Source organism: Pipistrellus kuhlii, unplaced genomic scaffold (assembly GCF_014108245.1).
Source record: "Pipistrellus kuhlii isolate mPipKuh1 unplaced genomic scaffold, mPipKuh1.p scaffold_m20_p_39, whole genome shotgun sequence".
Classification (NCBI taxonomy): Eukaryota; Metazoa; Chordata; class Mammalia; order Chiroptera; family Vespertilionidae; genus Pipistrellus; species Pipistrellus kuhlii.
The window spans coordinates 2,784,982-2,800,493 of NW_023425539.1; the positions used below are offsets into that span (position 1 = coordinate 2,784,982).

The 15,512-nt window shown below is 38.9% G+C and overlaps 1 protein-coding gene across 1 annotated transcript in view; it reads right to left on the reverse strand.

Annotated features, from left to right (window-relative positions):
* Nucleotides 1–2,326: 2,326 nt before the first annotated feature.
* The window catches only part of EFCAB5 (EF-hand calcium binding domain 5), an 88,729-nt gene continuing 75,543 nt past the window's right edge, over nt 2,327–15,512 (reverse strand). Inside the window, exon 23 of the mRNA XM_045570981.1 lies at nt 2,327–2,639. Coding sequence (XP_045426937.1) covers nt 2,446–2,639 — 194 coding nt within the window. The 3' untranslated portion in view covers nt 2,327–2,445. The remainder of the gene's footprint in view (nt 2,640–15,512) is intronic.

Below are 15,512 nucleotides of genomic sequence, written 5' to 3' on the forward strand. Positions count from 1 at the left end.
ATAAAAATCCTACTATTTTAGTCTAGGTTTCTGAATTAGAAGTAAATGTAAATAAATCAATAAATCTATATAGTCCAGCAATTTTCAACTGGTCTGTCGCAAGGATTATTTTAAAAAATATATTTTTATTCATTTCAGGGAGGAAGGGAGAGGGAGACAGAGAGAAAGAAAACATGAGTAATGAGAGAGAATCATTGATAGGCTGCCTCCTACATGCCCCCACTGGGGATTGAGCCCACAACCCCCTGCATGTGCTCTTGACTGGAATAAAATCCAGGACCCTTTATCCACTGAGCCAAACCGGCTAGTGTTGTCACAGGGATTTTAAAACATGTAGTATCTGACACTAAGTAGTCAACTGATGTGCTGCAGCACACACATTTTAAAAATTCCTGTGGCACACTTACTGAAAATCACCTATTGAAATATAAATCTATATCTATACTTTTGTTAAATATAAGAAATATCTTCACTAAAAAGTAAGTTCCATGCCTGACTGGCATGGCTCAGAGATTGAATGTCAACCTATGGACCAAGAGGCCTCCATTCGATTCCTGGTCAGGGTACAAGACCGCGTTACAGGTTCCATCCCCAGGACTTGATTCTCAGTGTGGGGTGTGCAAGAGGCCAGCCAATGATTCTCTCTCATCGTAGATGTTTTTATCAACCAATCTGCTTTGCTGGTTGTTTAATTTTAAAGTAATTTCCAAAAGCCTGAGTGCACAATTATTAGCCTAGAAAGGGTGGAAAGTGTTAGGTGTCTGGGGCGCTGGCAAGGGTAGTAACTCTTCCCTATCTCTTACTAGTTATTGTGGCCTAGGTAACTCACGTACTCTTAGAGACTTTCTCACTTATAAAATGGAGGTAATATTGAGACTGCCTATCTTACAGGCTATTGAGAAGATAAAATGAGCTATTATGTGTAAATATTTCAAACAAGTTAAAGCACCATGCTAATATATTATCATTAGGCTAAATGCCCTTTAGTCAACTATTCCCAGGATAGTGGTTAAAAAGGTAGCATTTGATAAAAATTTGCCCTTCTTGCTGCCTAAAATACCATTTGTATTCACAGTGAACCCTTTATAAGCTGTTCTGAAGCCATCAGGATATGGGGCTATCAGTTTAATATCTTTAAGAACCTTGTTCCTAGAAATGTTGCTGCAAATGTCCTTAAAAGCCCTCTTTCTAATACAAAAGAGGCTTACCGGTTAAAACTGGGCATGCGATCATTCCAGAGATGAGGATTGGTAATAACACTGCCATCTTATCAGAAAAGGTTAAAAAGGGACCTCAAATTATAAGATGTTTGGAACACCACATATTTTTTCAACCAAATAAAAAAAATGAAGTTTAATTTCCCCAAATTTTATTAAAAATGGATTGTCATCAGATATTTTATTGCAAAGATGAAATCTCACAACAGAGTAGTCAAGTTTGCTGTACTAACAAACTTTAAATATAAATTCTTTTTGCAGTTCTTGAACTCGAGAGGTTTATGTTATTTTTTTGTGATGCATTTTTAAAAAATGTTATTTTATTATTTAAAGTATTACAAATAGTAGTACATATATCTCTTTCTTTCCCCCCCATTGACCTTCCCTCAGTCTCCCTATGTTATTATCTTTTTAAGGTGTTTTCTTTTTTTCCATGAGTCATGGACAAACATTTTCCCACAAGGATTTCTATTCATTGAAATAACTTGTTACTAAAGTAAGCGCGTGTGTGGTGATGAGGGAGAAATGGTAGTATTCATATTAGTCCGAAAAAATTAGAAAAACAATTCCCAGTCCATTTCTTAAAATCTTTATTATTTGGTACTCTTTTTGATGTAAAAACTGCCATTTTATTTTATAAATCTTCGGTCTTTACTTTGTACCTTAAAAGAATGAAAATAACTTTGTTAGTCAATCATAATAGTACCATGGCAGATATAAAACTGAAATTGAAAGGAGAAGTTTTGAATATATTTCTATAACGTGCATTTGTTTATGGCTACCTTAACTGTATATTTTTTAGATCAAACTTCTCCTTAGGTAGCATTTTGGTTTTAAAAAGTGCAGAGGCAGCCAAGATCGGTTTGGCTCAGTGGCCTGCGGACTGAAAGGACCTGGGTTCGATTCCTGTCAAAGGGCATGTACCTTGGTTGCGGGCACATTCCCAGTGGGGAGTGTGCAGGAGGCAGCTGGTTGATGTATCTCTCTCATAGACTTTTCTAACTATCCCTCTCACTTCCACTCTGTGTAAAATCAATAAAATATATATATATATATATATATATATATATATATATATATTTTTTTTTTTTTTTTTTTTTTTTAAAGTGCAGAGGCAAGTGTCTAGGAGCAGAATATGTCTATATGTCTATTTTCTTCCAATTGAAAATATTTTATAGTTAACAAAACTGAACATAAGAAAAACATTCTAAATATAGCACCAATTCCATTAGCATTTACCTAGCAAGCTTGCACCTGGCATTTTTGCATACACACTGGAGTCAGCCTTTGAGGGCAATGGGGGTATAATATCACTATGGAGTTTTTTGTTTAGTTCTATGAGAGCTAAACAGATATGTAACCAGTGGTATAGGTACTCCACGACTTTACTACGCGATTTCCACACCTCCGTTCGAGAATGACCTGCACCAAAGGGGAAAAAATGTTAGTGTGAATAGTTTTGCACATTTTAAAATTAAAATATGAGTTCCAGTATTATGATGAAAGTTCGTTAGATATGTTTGGAGTAAAAACCATAGCAGAATCTTGTTTAAACATCTAAGGATTTAAAAATTTTGGTGTAGTCATCTAATGAAATACTACACAGCATTTAACAACAATTAAAGAACTAGAACTATATATATCATGTGGATAAATCTCAAAACATCATTGAGCACAAAATGTAAGTTGTAGGATAATATGTACTTTGGATACAATTTTTAAGTTTTAAAACCTGTAAAATAAAAATATATTGTTTATGGATTCATAAATATGTAGTAAAAGTAAGAAACCATGCATAATAAATACCAAATTCATAACAGTATTATCTCTAGGGAGGAAGAAAATAGGATCAGGGAGGGGTAGAAAGTCTCAACTGTTCCTTTAATTTTTAAAAAAATATATTTTATTGATTTTTCACAGAGAGGAAGAGAGAAGGATAGAGAGTTAGAAACATTGATGAGAGAGAATCATCGATCAGCTGCCTCTTGCACACCCCCTACTGGGGATGTGCCCGCAACCAAGGTACTTGCCCTTGACTGGAATCGAACCTAGGATCTTTCAGTCCGCAGGCTGACACTCTATCCACTGAGCCAAACCGGTCCCAGCCCTTTAATGTTTTTTTTGTTTGTTTGTTTGTGTTTTTTTTTTTAAATATATATTTTATTGATTTTGTACAGAGAGGAAGGGAGAGAGATAGAGAGTTAGAAACATCGATGAGAGAGAGTCATCGATCAGCTGCCTCTTGCACACCCCCTACTGGGGATATGCCCGAAACCAAGGTACATGCCTTGACCGGAATCGAACCCGGGACCCTTCAGTCCCCAAGCCGACGCTCTATCCATTGAGCCAAACCGGTCTCGGCCCCTTTAATGTTTTTTGTTGTTAATCCTCACTGGAGAATATTTTTCCATTGATTTTTAGAGAGTGGGAGGAAGGGAGGGAGAGGAAGAGAGAGAGACAGATGGACAGACATTAATATGAGAGAACATTGGTTGTGTTCCATTCCCACCCCAACTGGGCTGTGATCAAACCTGTAACCCTTCTGTGCTCTCATTGACACTAATCATTGAAGCAACACTGGCCAGGGCCCTATAATGTTTTCTTTCTTTAAAAAGGTCTGACTTGCCCTAACCGGTTTGGCTTAATGGATAGAGCCTTGGCCTGTGGACTCAAGATTTCGATTTTGGTCAAAGGCATATACCTTGGTTGTGGGCACATACACATTAGGGAGTGTGCAGGAAGCAGCTGATCGATGCTTCTCTCTCATCAATGTTTCTAACTCTCTATCCCTCTCACTTCCTCTCTGTAAAAAATAAACAAAATATATTATAAAAAAAAAAAGTCTGACTCAAACATGCATAACATTAAGGTTAGATATAGAATATGGGTCCATAATGACTACAGATGTTAGTCTCAAACTTCTATGTTTGAAATATTTAATTTAAAATTATTTTTAAAATATAGAATCACTACATACCATTAAGATTCATTTGTTAAATTGCAAACCATTAAACTGCCATTTATAAAAGTTACTTTTTCCCAGAAGTCAATGACTAATGGTCAGATAGAATAGTCTAATGGAAAGAGAATGTACTGTAGAGCTGAACAGATCTGGGTTCTAATTATTTTTTTAAAATATTTTTTTCATTGATTTCAGAGAGAGGAACAAAGAGGGAGAAAAGGATAGAAATATGAATGATGACAGAGAATCATTGATCAGCTGCCTCCTATACAGCTCCAGGCATGTGCCCTGGGTTCATCGGTTGACATTCAACCACTGAGCTACATCAGCCAGGCATGGCTTCTAATCTTGACTTTACCCCAACTAGTCTTGTGCCCTGGAGCAGATCACCTAATTGTTCTGAGCCTGTTTTTTTCTTCCACAAAACAGGGATAATACCTCAGAATTGTTATGAAAATTAATGAGAAAAGATATGTGAAAATGTGTCTCAGAGTAGTTGCTAAAAATATATTAATTACCTTCTTTCAGATGCCTCCCATTCTCATGTCTATGCCTAACCCAATAATGTTTGCTGATTTGAGTTGAATAAACCATAAATCCTATCTAATAAAGAGGTAATATGCAAATTGACCATCACTCCAACACACAAGATGGCCACTCCCATTTCATCAAAGATGCCTGCCCCCATGTGGTCACAAGATGAGAGGGGAGGGCAGTTGTGGGCAATCAGGCCAGCAGGAGAGGGCAGTTGGGAGGGACCAGGCCTGAAAGGGAGGGCAGTTAGGGGCACCAGGCCAGCAGAGGAGGGCAGTTAGGGGTGACCCGGCCAGCAGGAGAGGAGAGTTAGGGGCAATCAGGCCTGCAGAGGGGCAATCAGGCCTGCAGTTAGGGGCAATCGGCCCTGCAGGGGAAGACAGTTAGGGGCAATCAGGCTGGCAAGGGAGGGCAGTTAGGAGCGACCAGGCTGGCAAGGGAGGGCAGTTAGGAGCGACCAGGCTGGCAAGGGAGGGCAGTTAGGGTCAATCAGGCCAGCAGGGGAGCAGTTAATCATAGATCAGACTGGCAGGGGAGTGGTTAGGGGGTGATCAGGCTGGCAGGCATAAGTGGTTAGCGGCACTCAGTCAGGCAGGCAGGCAGGCAGGCAAACAATTGGGAGCAAGCAGTCCTGGCTTTTGAGAGTGATGTCTGACTGCCTGTTTAGGTCCAATCCCGGTGGGCAGTCAGACATCCCTTGAGGGGTCCCAGATTGGAGAGGGTGGATGCTGGGTGAAGGACCCCCCCAACTCCCGTGCATGCATTTCATGTATCGGGCCTCTAGTAATACTTATAATTGAATAAGAGGTTTTAAATATCATCTCCTATCCATAGCTCTTTTTTAAAAAAAATTGATTTTAGAGTGAAAGGTAGGGAGGGGGTCAGAGAGACAGAGAGAAAGAGAAACATGGATTGGTTGCCTCCCAACCAGGGATTGAACCCACAATCTGAACATGTGCCCTAACTGGGAATCAAACTAGTGACCTTTAGGTGCATGGGACAGTGCTCAACAACCGAGCCATATTGGCCAGGGCTATCCATAGCTCTTTAACAATGATAATTGTACTTATGGATATCTATTAAATGGAAGACAACATATCTTACTTCCCTATCTTCTGTCAACATGAGAAGGTACATAAAATGTGAAAAACATTCAAAAGTCTCAAAAAAATTTTTTAAACTGTAAAATGCAGACACAATGTTTTAAGTTCTAGAATTCTTTTTTAATGCATGAGCCACACACACACACAGGCACTGCCTTCTTCCAATTATAAGTGTTCAATAAATGTTGAGTTGAAACAACATTCAATTATGGACTAGTTAAATTAGGTTTTTCAAATATTAAGTCTTTTCAGATTATAACTCAGTAACATTAGTGACCATTATGAATGAAAACAAATGCTGATCATGACAGCACATGAAATGTACCTGATTCTTCTCATGGGTAATACTAGACCAATCAACATACAAATGTACAATTTTGAAGTGCATTTGTTATAATCGATCCCTTTTTTGTATTTATTAGTTCCTGAAACAAAGTAATGCTATAGGCTGCAAAGATTACTCTGATTATCTTAGTGTTATGAATTTAATTAAATAAAATAAAAGTTCACCCCAGAATACTTCTAAAATCAGTCCTGATTTTCTGACAAATACAGCTCTCCTGCTCCCCACAGCTTTTATTCTCCCCTTCCTAAATCCCCATCAAGAGCTCTGTTTCTTTGATGCCTGCCACAATGTTCTTATCTGACAGCCAAATGAATACTCTCCTATCTGCAACCATTATTAAGCCAGTCAGCCATCTCCATGGTGATCTGAGGACACAAGAATAGGGAGCGAGGTCACTCCCTTTCACAAGCCCCTGTTGCTTATTTCCTGTCTTGTTACCAGGGACAGAAGCTCCAAGCCTGTCTGGGCCATAGTTTCTGTTTCCTGCTCTTTCCAATGAGAGATTGATGTATAAACTGGCTTTAATTTATTCCTCTAATGAAGCCCCCATTGCTCCGTGGCAGTGATTTTCAACCTTCTTCATCTCATGGCACACATAAACCAATTACTAAAATTCTGTGGCACACCAAAAAAAAAAAATTTTTTTCCCCAATCTGACAAAAAATATATATATATATTCTTTTGATTTATTCACACCTGAAAGCTATTGTGTTGGCTGTTGTCACTTTTTTAAATTTGACAATCTAAAAAAGAGGTCAGTGCTCCTCACTAAATAGGTATTGCACGTTTTAAAAATTCTTGTGGCACAACAGTGTGTGGTAACACCTGAAGGGGTTGAAAATTGCTGCTCTGTGGGGTTAACAGTGGCTGAGCACTGCTGCTCTCTTGTGGTGGACAGACACCAGATCTTTGCAGTAGTTTGCACAGATTTTACAATTCTTTCAAGCAGATGTACTACCTTTTTTTTTTTTTTTTTTTTTTTTTCTCCTTTTCTAACTATAAGAAATTGTGGGGGGGTTTTTTGTTTGTTTTTTGTTTTGCTTTGCATTGGTAAGGGTTATAGTAAATAATTTGAAGACATCTGAGCTAAAATAATTGCTGAGACAAAGTTTGAATCTGTTTATAAACCTATTGATTTCAAAACAGATTCAAGTTTAATCAAACTTTTAATTACAATAGGAAATGCATTTTGCTTAAAAACAGAATGTTCTAATGAAATCTCCCTTTATGGGTCTCTGCTTTAATACTGGATTAAGTTAAATCTTCTACTTTTTTTCTCGAGTTATCAAAGTTTGGGTGTAAGTTTATTCCAGGCTGAACACTGAGTTCTTGCATTAATTTCATTCCTATTGTAAGCACAACTTCTGTATAATATCACATTGTATTGGCTTTTTAAAATGATGTCGCCATAAATCAAATTACGTATAAATTGAAATCAATGCAATTTATCTTTATAAAAATTCATACTTTAATACAGTGGCTTTTAATAATTCTTAGATCATATCTTTCTATCCATAACAAATGTTGAACATGATCCAAATATATGGATATTTATGTATAAATTATTTATTTAAAAACAGTAAAAAATAGAAATCCGACATTGATGGGATAAATTTATTGCAAATAGAAGTCCTGCACTATTTTCTTGCACTTCAAGTGGTACAGGTATCAGTTGTTTGTGCCTTTTGTTTGCCCCTTGTTGTTGGAGCTTAGTGGGGAAAGCCTACAGGTGTCTCAGTATACAGTAGACACACTCATACTCACCCTGTTTTCACTCTGGTACTCTCCCTTCTCAACTGTGTCTGATGTCCCCTAGGTCAGAGACTTTCTATGATACCTTTTCTGAGGAAAACATCTCTAGGGTTGGGGTGAGGAGTTGCTTAGCATGTAGGAGATGTAAAGAAGATGACATACAGAGACCAAAACACTGAAACAGAAGGAAAGAGGAGAAACCACAGGGAGAAGAAAACTTTAAAAAATAATAATTATTAATACCTTCAGAGAGATAAGACATTGAATTTAAGAAATAGAACAGATGTTGTAAAAGCAAGTATTTAAAGAACAACAACAACAAAGCCTTTACACATTAAAGCATGCAAGAAATAGAATTAGAAGGCTGAGAGAATGTCTCAGAAAGTGGAAAAAAAGTAAAAAATATGCAAAATAGGAGGAAAAATACAAGGATTTGGAAGACTAAATTTAGGCGATCCAATGTTTAGACAATAGGAATTCCAAAGACAGAATACAGAAAAGAGGGCAGGGCCACCACCAACCTCTAGATCACCTTTGTGTAAACGAGAAAAAGACACCTACTATGGATGAATGCACTCTGTGAGCACATAACTTGATGAGCAGAAAAGGTGTTGAAGAAAGAGATGCCCCTCATACAAGCACATGTGGCCTTATGCTAAAGCATACAGTTTAGTGAATGGACTCCTGGTTTGATTTCAGCCCCCTCCCACCTTCTCAGTAGAGCACCTTTGTGCAGTGTATAAATTCCACAGTCATAAGTAGCAACCTTGATGCCATGGAGGAAATTATCAAGGACTTAAGGACCTGAGCTTCACAATTGAAAAGGCCCAGTGAATGCTCATATCAGTGGATGGAAACAGACCCATAAAAAAGCATGTCATTATGAAATTTCACAGTCTTTGAGATAAAATTGATCCTACAGCTTTGGGGGCAGGGGTGGGTGGCACAGAAAAAGGTCACATGCACAGAATCAAATCAGAAAGGATACAGACTTCTCAATAGCAATCTTGGAAGATTCCTAGTTTCTTGTGACCGTGGAGCCATTTTCTTAAGAACACAGAGTTTGCATTTGACCCAGCATTCTACTCCTCACTACATACCCATAAGAGCTAAAAATATATGCTCACACAAAAACTTGTAAACTGATGTTCACAGTAGCAGTATGTACAATAACCAAAAGGTAGAAGCAACCCACATGTCTATCAACTGATAAATAGATATATAAAATGTGGTATATCTATATAGTAAATATTATGTGGCTGTAGAAGAGGAATGTAAAAATACATGCTAGAACATAGGTGAAACTTGAAGTATTATGCTAAGTGAAAGAAGCCAGATACAAAAAGCCACATGTATGATTACATTTATATGAAATGTCCAGAATGGGCAAAACTGGACAGAAAGTAGATTGGTGATTGCCAGGGGCTGGGATGGGCATGGGCATGGGAGAGTGACTGCTAATGGGTACTGGATTTCTTTTGGAGTGATAAAAATGTTCTAAAATTAGGTAGTGGTGATGGTTGTACAACCTAATGAATATATTAAACACACACACACACACACACACACACTGAATGGTACATTTTAAAATGGTGAAATTTGTGGCAATTGAATTATATCTCAGTTTCTGGGGGGTGGGGGAAAGACAATGGGGCAGTGTCTTCTAAATTATTATTATCTGGCAAACTTTCAGACATGAAAGGTCTCAAAAAATTTACCAATCATGCTCTTACTCAGAAAACTACTGGAAAAATGCTGTCTCAAAACACAGGTCTCAAATGCTGTCTTAAAACATAGGTCAAGAAAGAATGAACCAATAGAATAGCAAACTAAATTCCTAGGGGATCAGAAAAGTAAGTATCAGGAAGGCAGCTGAGTAGCAGATCAGGGATGCAGGAAGACTCCAGATAGAAAAAAAATTAAAATCTCTAGAATATTACCTGATAAAAGTTACTTTTGGGCCCTGACTGGCTCAGTGGATAGAGCGTCAACCTGCTGACTCAAGGATCCCAGGTTCAATTCTGGTCAAGGACATGTACCTTGGTTGTGAGCGCATACCCAGTAGGGAGTGTGCAGGAGGCAGCTGATCAATGTTTCTCTCTCAATGTTTCTAACTCTCTATCCCTCTCCTTTTCTCTCTGTAAAAAAATCAATAAAATATATTTAAAAAATCAAAAGTAACCTTTTGGGAAATTGTATAAAGAGATAAATGGAAGGGGTAGGAGCTATCAAGAAGCACAAAGAAAATTAAGCAATTTAAAAAATAAAATGGAATTATTTACTTCATGAAAAATTAAAAGTGAAAAAGGAGCAATCAAAATATGCTACAGTGCTCAGGTGTAGATAATATCTGCATAGGCAAAATCATGTAAACATTGCATTTTGACTTAATCCCCATTTGTAATATAACTACATCAGGAGGATAGGGTAAGAGAATAGGGGTGTAAAAACTAAACGTTCATCTATAAGGAGAAAATCAATTGACAAGGTTTAAAATGAATGAATGAAAAAGAGCAATATTACATAAATTAGAAATATTGAAATGTGCTATTGCCAGAAGAAACAGCTAAATGGGCAAAAAAGAACTCCCCTAGTGAGGGGATCTGGTGTGAGTGAGAAGAGAGAAGAAAGATGGGCTATTGACTCCTTCAGTTAGAAGATTTTTAGTTCTTTTAGACCTTTTAAAGTACTTTAATAAAAAATATAATTTTAGCCAAAACTGGTTTGCCTCAGTGGATAGAGCGTCGGTCTGAGGACTGAGAGGTCCCAGGTTCGATTCCGGTCAAGGGCATGTACATTGGTTGCGGGCACATCCCCAGTAGGGGGTGGGCAGGAGGCAGCTGGTCAATGTTTCTCTCTCATCGACATTTCTAGCTAGCTATCCCTCTCCTTTCCTCTCTGTGGAAAATCAATAAAATATTTTTAATATATATATATAATTTTATAGTCCTTTTGGGATAAAAGATTGTTTTAATGTCATTAAAATAAAAAATTAAGAACCTGAAAAATATACTTGCCTTAAATAGAAAAAAGTTCTCATTAAACTGCTTTTTAACAGTCTTTATCAGATATCAAAGCAGCAATGATATTACTTAGACAAAACCAATTTTAGGTATTTATTTTAATTCAGTAACTACTATTGGAAAACCTCAAATTTTAAAATCAAAAGACATGATAAAGAACAGAAAGAAAGTGCTGATTTCAGTTTTTTTCTTTCTTTTTATTCCCAGGCTTGGACTGACAATGGAAGGAGTCTACTTGCACGGGAAATGGGTCAAGCATCCAGGCCCCCAACTAATCTCCTGAACAGTGTGTGAGTGAATACTTGTCTAATATCTTTATTAAAAGGGCCCTGAAGAGGTTCTTGCCAGGACAAAGTGAATCTGCTCTAACACTGAACAGATATATCCTTCTCCAGAGTCTGAAGTCCATGAGCAACTCATAAATGGCACATTCTAGGCTTCCTGTTAAACCTGGGTCAACTGTGGTAGCAGCTCTTTCCCTACAAGTAGGAGCCAGCAAGCCCTGGAAGGGACTACCACCCAAGGATACTAGGTCCAAGTGGTGATAATCGTCTTTATAGATAATCACGCTGAGTCTGGCTCTTTGGCAGAGGAGGAGCCCTGGAACTTGCAGAAAAAGTAGAGGGCCTAGGAAATTGCTGCTGAGATCAGTGTCTGTGGATATAGCCTCAGGTTTTCTTTTCTTTCTTTTTTTTAATTATTATTATTTATTTAGCTGTGGGAAGGAAGGGTGGCCACTTGGCAGAATTACAGGTTCTAGACAGCAGAGTGATTCTGGCTTTACTGGGAGACAGCTCTTATTTCCTCTGGGTCTGAGAACATTTACTGGTAGACAACATCTGGCCAAACTCCCTGGGAGGGAAATATGGGCAGGTAGGGGACACCCAACAGAAAGACTAGGCCCGGCTGGCCACAGGGGTCGAAAGTGGAGTGGGGAGCCGGGACCGGTTTGGCTCAGTGGATAGAGCGTCGGCCTGGGAACTGAAAGGTTCTGGGTTCGATTCCGGTCAAGGGCATGTACCTTGGTTGCGGGTGCATCCCCGGTAGGGGGTGTGCAAGAGGCAGCTGATCGATGATTCTCTCTCATCGATGTTTCTAACTCACTCTATCCCTCTCTCTTCCTCTCTGTGAAAAATCAATAAAATATATTAAAAAAAAAAAGAAAAAAAAGAAAGAAAGTGGAGTGGGGAGAACAGATTCTTGAGAAGATAGATGGGTCATCTGTCTTTAGGTAGGAGAGGCCAACTACTGGGAGTACGTTAGGCAGAGTACAAGCTATTGATATGCTATTACATGTATAGCTGTCAGAGTGGCCACTGGAGACACTGGGTTCCCTACAGGGAAGTATGTCAGTAACATTCACATACAATGGTACAGACTTGAGAGGACAAACATTCTGAACCAAAGCTGCTCCTTCATAGATGGCTGCCTCATCTAAAGATAACACAGCTGCCTGGAATTCCACAAGAAAACAAAATGCCCCTTTCTAGCAATGCAAACCCAAACCACAATGAGATATCACATCGTACCTGTTAGAATGATTATGATAAAAAAGACAAGAAATAAGTGTTGGCAAGGATGTGAAGGAGAACTCTTGTCCACTATTGGTGAGAATGTAAATTGATATAGATACTTTGGAAGACAGTATGGAGTTTCCTCAAAACATTAGAAGTAGAATTCCCATATGGTTAAGCAATTCCACTTTCTGGAATACAATTGAAGGAAATTAAATCACTATCTTGAGATATCTTCATTTCTTTGTTCATTGCAGCGTTACAATAGTGAAGATGTATAAATAATTTAAGTGTTCATTAACAGACAAATAAAGAAAATGTGACATATGTAATGTAATATTATTCAACTATAAAAAGAGAAAACTCTGCCATTTGCTACAACATGAGGGCATTATGCTAAGTAAGTCAGAAAGAGACATCCTATATAATCTCACTTATATGTGGAATCTAAAAAACTGAACTCAGAAACAGAACAGATTTTTAGTCAGCAGAGGTGAGGGTTGAGCATGTGAGAGAAATAGACAAAGGTGGTCAAAAGGTACAAACTTGCAGTTATAATATAAATTCTGAGTGTGTAATGTGTAACCTTGTGACTATAGTTAACAATACTGCATTGTGTATGAAAGTTGCTAAAACAACAGTAGATCTGAAAAGTTCTCATTATAAGAAAAATGATAACTATGTATGGTGATGGATGTTAACTAAACCATATTGTGGTGATCATTTTACAATATATACATATATACATACTAGAGGCCTGGTGCATGACATTTGTGCACTGGGCAGGGGGATGGGGTTTCCCTCAGCCTGGCCTGTACCCTTTTGCAGTCTGGGAGCCCTCAGACATCCTTAGTGCTCCCATGGAGGCAGGCCACTGTGCTCGCCAGCCATCAGCCTGGCTTATGACTGAACAGTGCTCCCCCTGTGGGAACACACTGACCACCAGGGGGCAGCTCCTGCATTGACCTTCTGCCCTCTGGTGATCAGTGTACGTCATCGAGACTGGTCATTCAGCCATTAGGTCAATTTGCATATTACTCTTTTATATATAGGATACAGTGAACAAATGTAGACCTAGTTTATGCGCATATACACATATTAGTTGTACACCTTAAACTAATAGAATGTTATGTCATTATCTTAGTAAAAATAAGAGTTGACAGCAGAAGCCCTAAGAAAGTGTGGGTACATAATCAGCCCTAATTCTGTCTTGTTGGCAAAACGATTAGTTGGAAGGCTTGGTGAGTTAGGAGCTATGCTAACAGTCCCTACCTAATATTATTATTAGCATTCCATGCTGCTTAGGGTTGTTGAGTAGGTGCCTTAATGCTGATAGAAGGTTCAAATAAACCGAGCAATAGAATCCAATATCTGAAGGGGCCCCAAAGAGTTCTGCTTTCTTTCCCCAAATGTGGAGCTTAGAATACAGTTGCATCTGAAGGAGAGAGGTATCTGGGTGGCTGATGAACTAACTGTCTTGATTGCTGCAGAGGCTATGATGATAATGCTGAAGGCCTGGTGGTGGTGGTAGGGTAGCCTAGAGAATATTGGTTTCTGGCTGAACCCAGCATTGTTAACTGCAGGTAGTATTCCTGCCACCTGAGGACACTGGGAGAAGAGAAAGTGGTGGGGATCATTGGAGATCAAGGGTGCTCCGGAATTAGCTAACACAGGTCAAAGTGGCAGCAAGCCGAGCAAACAGAAATTGTCATGTTTTCTGAAACAAAGGGGTTATATGGATAAGGAGGTAGTTCTGATATGCAAATCGGAGGTGGGCCTGAAGAGATTCCCTTGAAACATTGATATAATTCCACAGAAGATGCCTTTGTCTGGGAATAGGCTTATTAAGGGCTGAGAGCCAATTCCTGAATACATCTGCAAGGTAGAGAGCGGAGGGGCCTGCTCCTCGTTTCCAGATCCCATCTCACAGAGGAACTGGATTTGACAGTGATGGGAGCCTGCGTCCTCACCCAAGAAGGTGAGCATCAGTCTGTGAGGACACAAGTGACCCTGGCAGCAGGGCTGGATCTAGGCCAATAGTTTAGCAATGTGGATGGGGACCAAAGTGATTCAGGGCTCAAGGAGAAAGTCAATTTGACAAACTGGTCACACATGGAGGGCAGGGGGTTCTGGGGCTCATGAATGGGAACTGAATCTACTCCAAAGGGAAGAGAACCAATGAGGCACTGACATAGAAAACATTTCTTCAGGATTAAATCCCCAGGGAACAGTGAACAAATGTAGACCTAGGTTATACATGTATACAATGAACAGGTATTCATTGTATTGTTGGTACCATTATGGTTTCCCTTGAATCACTTGTGAATCCAGAGGCTCTCCTGAATCAGCCCAGACCCATGAGGCCCTTTCCAATATGAATTCTAATCTTTACTCACGTCACTCATAGTCCCCACTAATTCGTGGTAACTTTTATTTGAATCTTGTGTTTTCTCTTATTTTCTAGCAATCTCAAACTTCTGGGAGTATCTTGTTTTCCTGTGCCAGATGACTGCCTTCTCAAACATGCGCCCCAGCTCACTGCTATGTGCTCCCCTTGTACTAGATGTGTCCACTGCCACCGACACCCTGAGGATTGTGGTTGTCTTCCTCTGAGTTGTCCTTTCATTCCTCTCGCCCCAGGACTCTCTCTGGTTCTGAGTCTCTTGGCCTAATACAAGGTATCACAGAAGTGCAGAAACTCTTCTGACTTGATCTAGTTTCCACAGAAAGTAGATGAGGAGAAGAGAAGGGGGAGGGACAGGTTTACTGAACAATTTCTACAGAGTCATTTTCCCAGCTAATGCTAGTTTTTCGTGCGTAACAAAAAGGAACAAACCTTAAATTTATTCCTTACTGTTCCATTCACATAAATGACCTGAGGTCTCCATTTGAGTAATGCGCACCATGGAGGAATGTGTGCTTGCATGTGTGCAACATGGGGCAAAAGTAGGTTTACAGTTGTGAGTACATGATGCACAGGGTTGATTCTTGTATTTTTATTGTAATTATTGTATTTTTCCATATGAACAACTATAGACCTACTTGTGCCTGCCTCTGAATA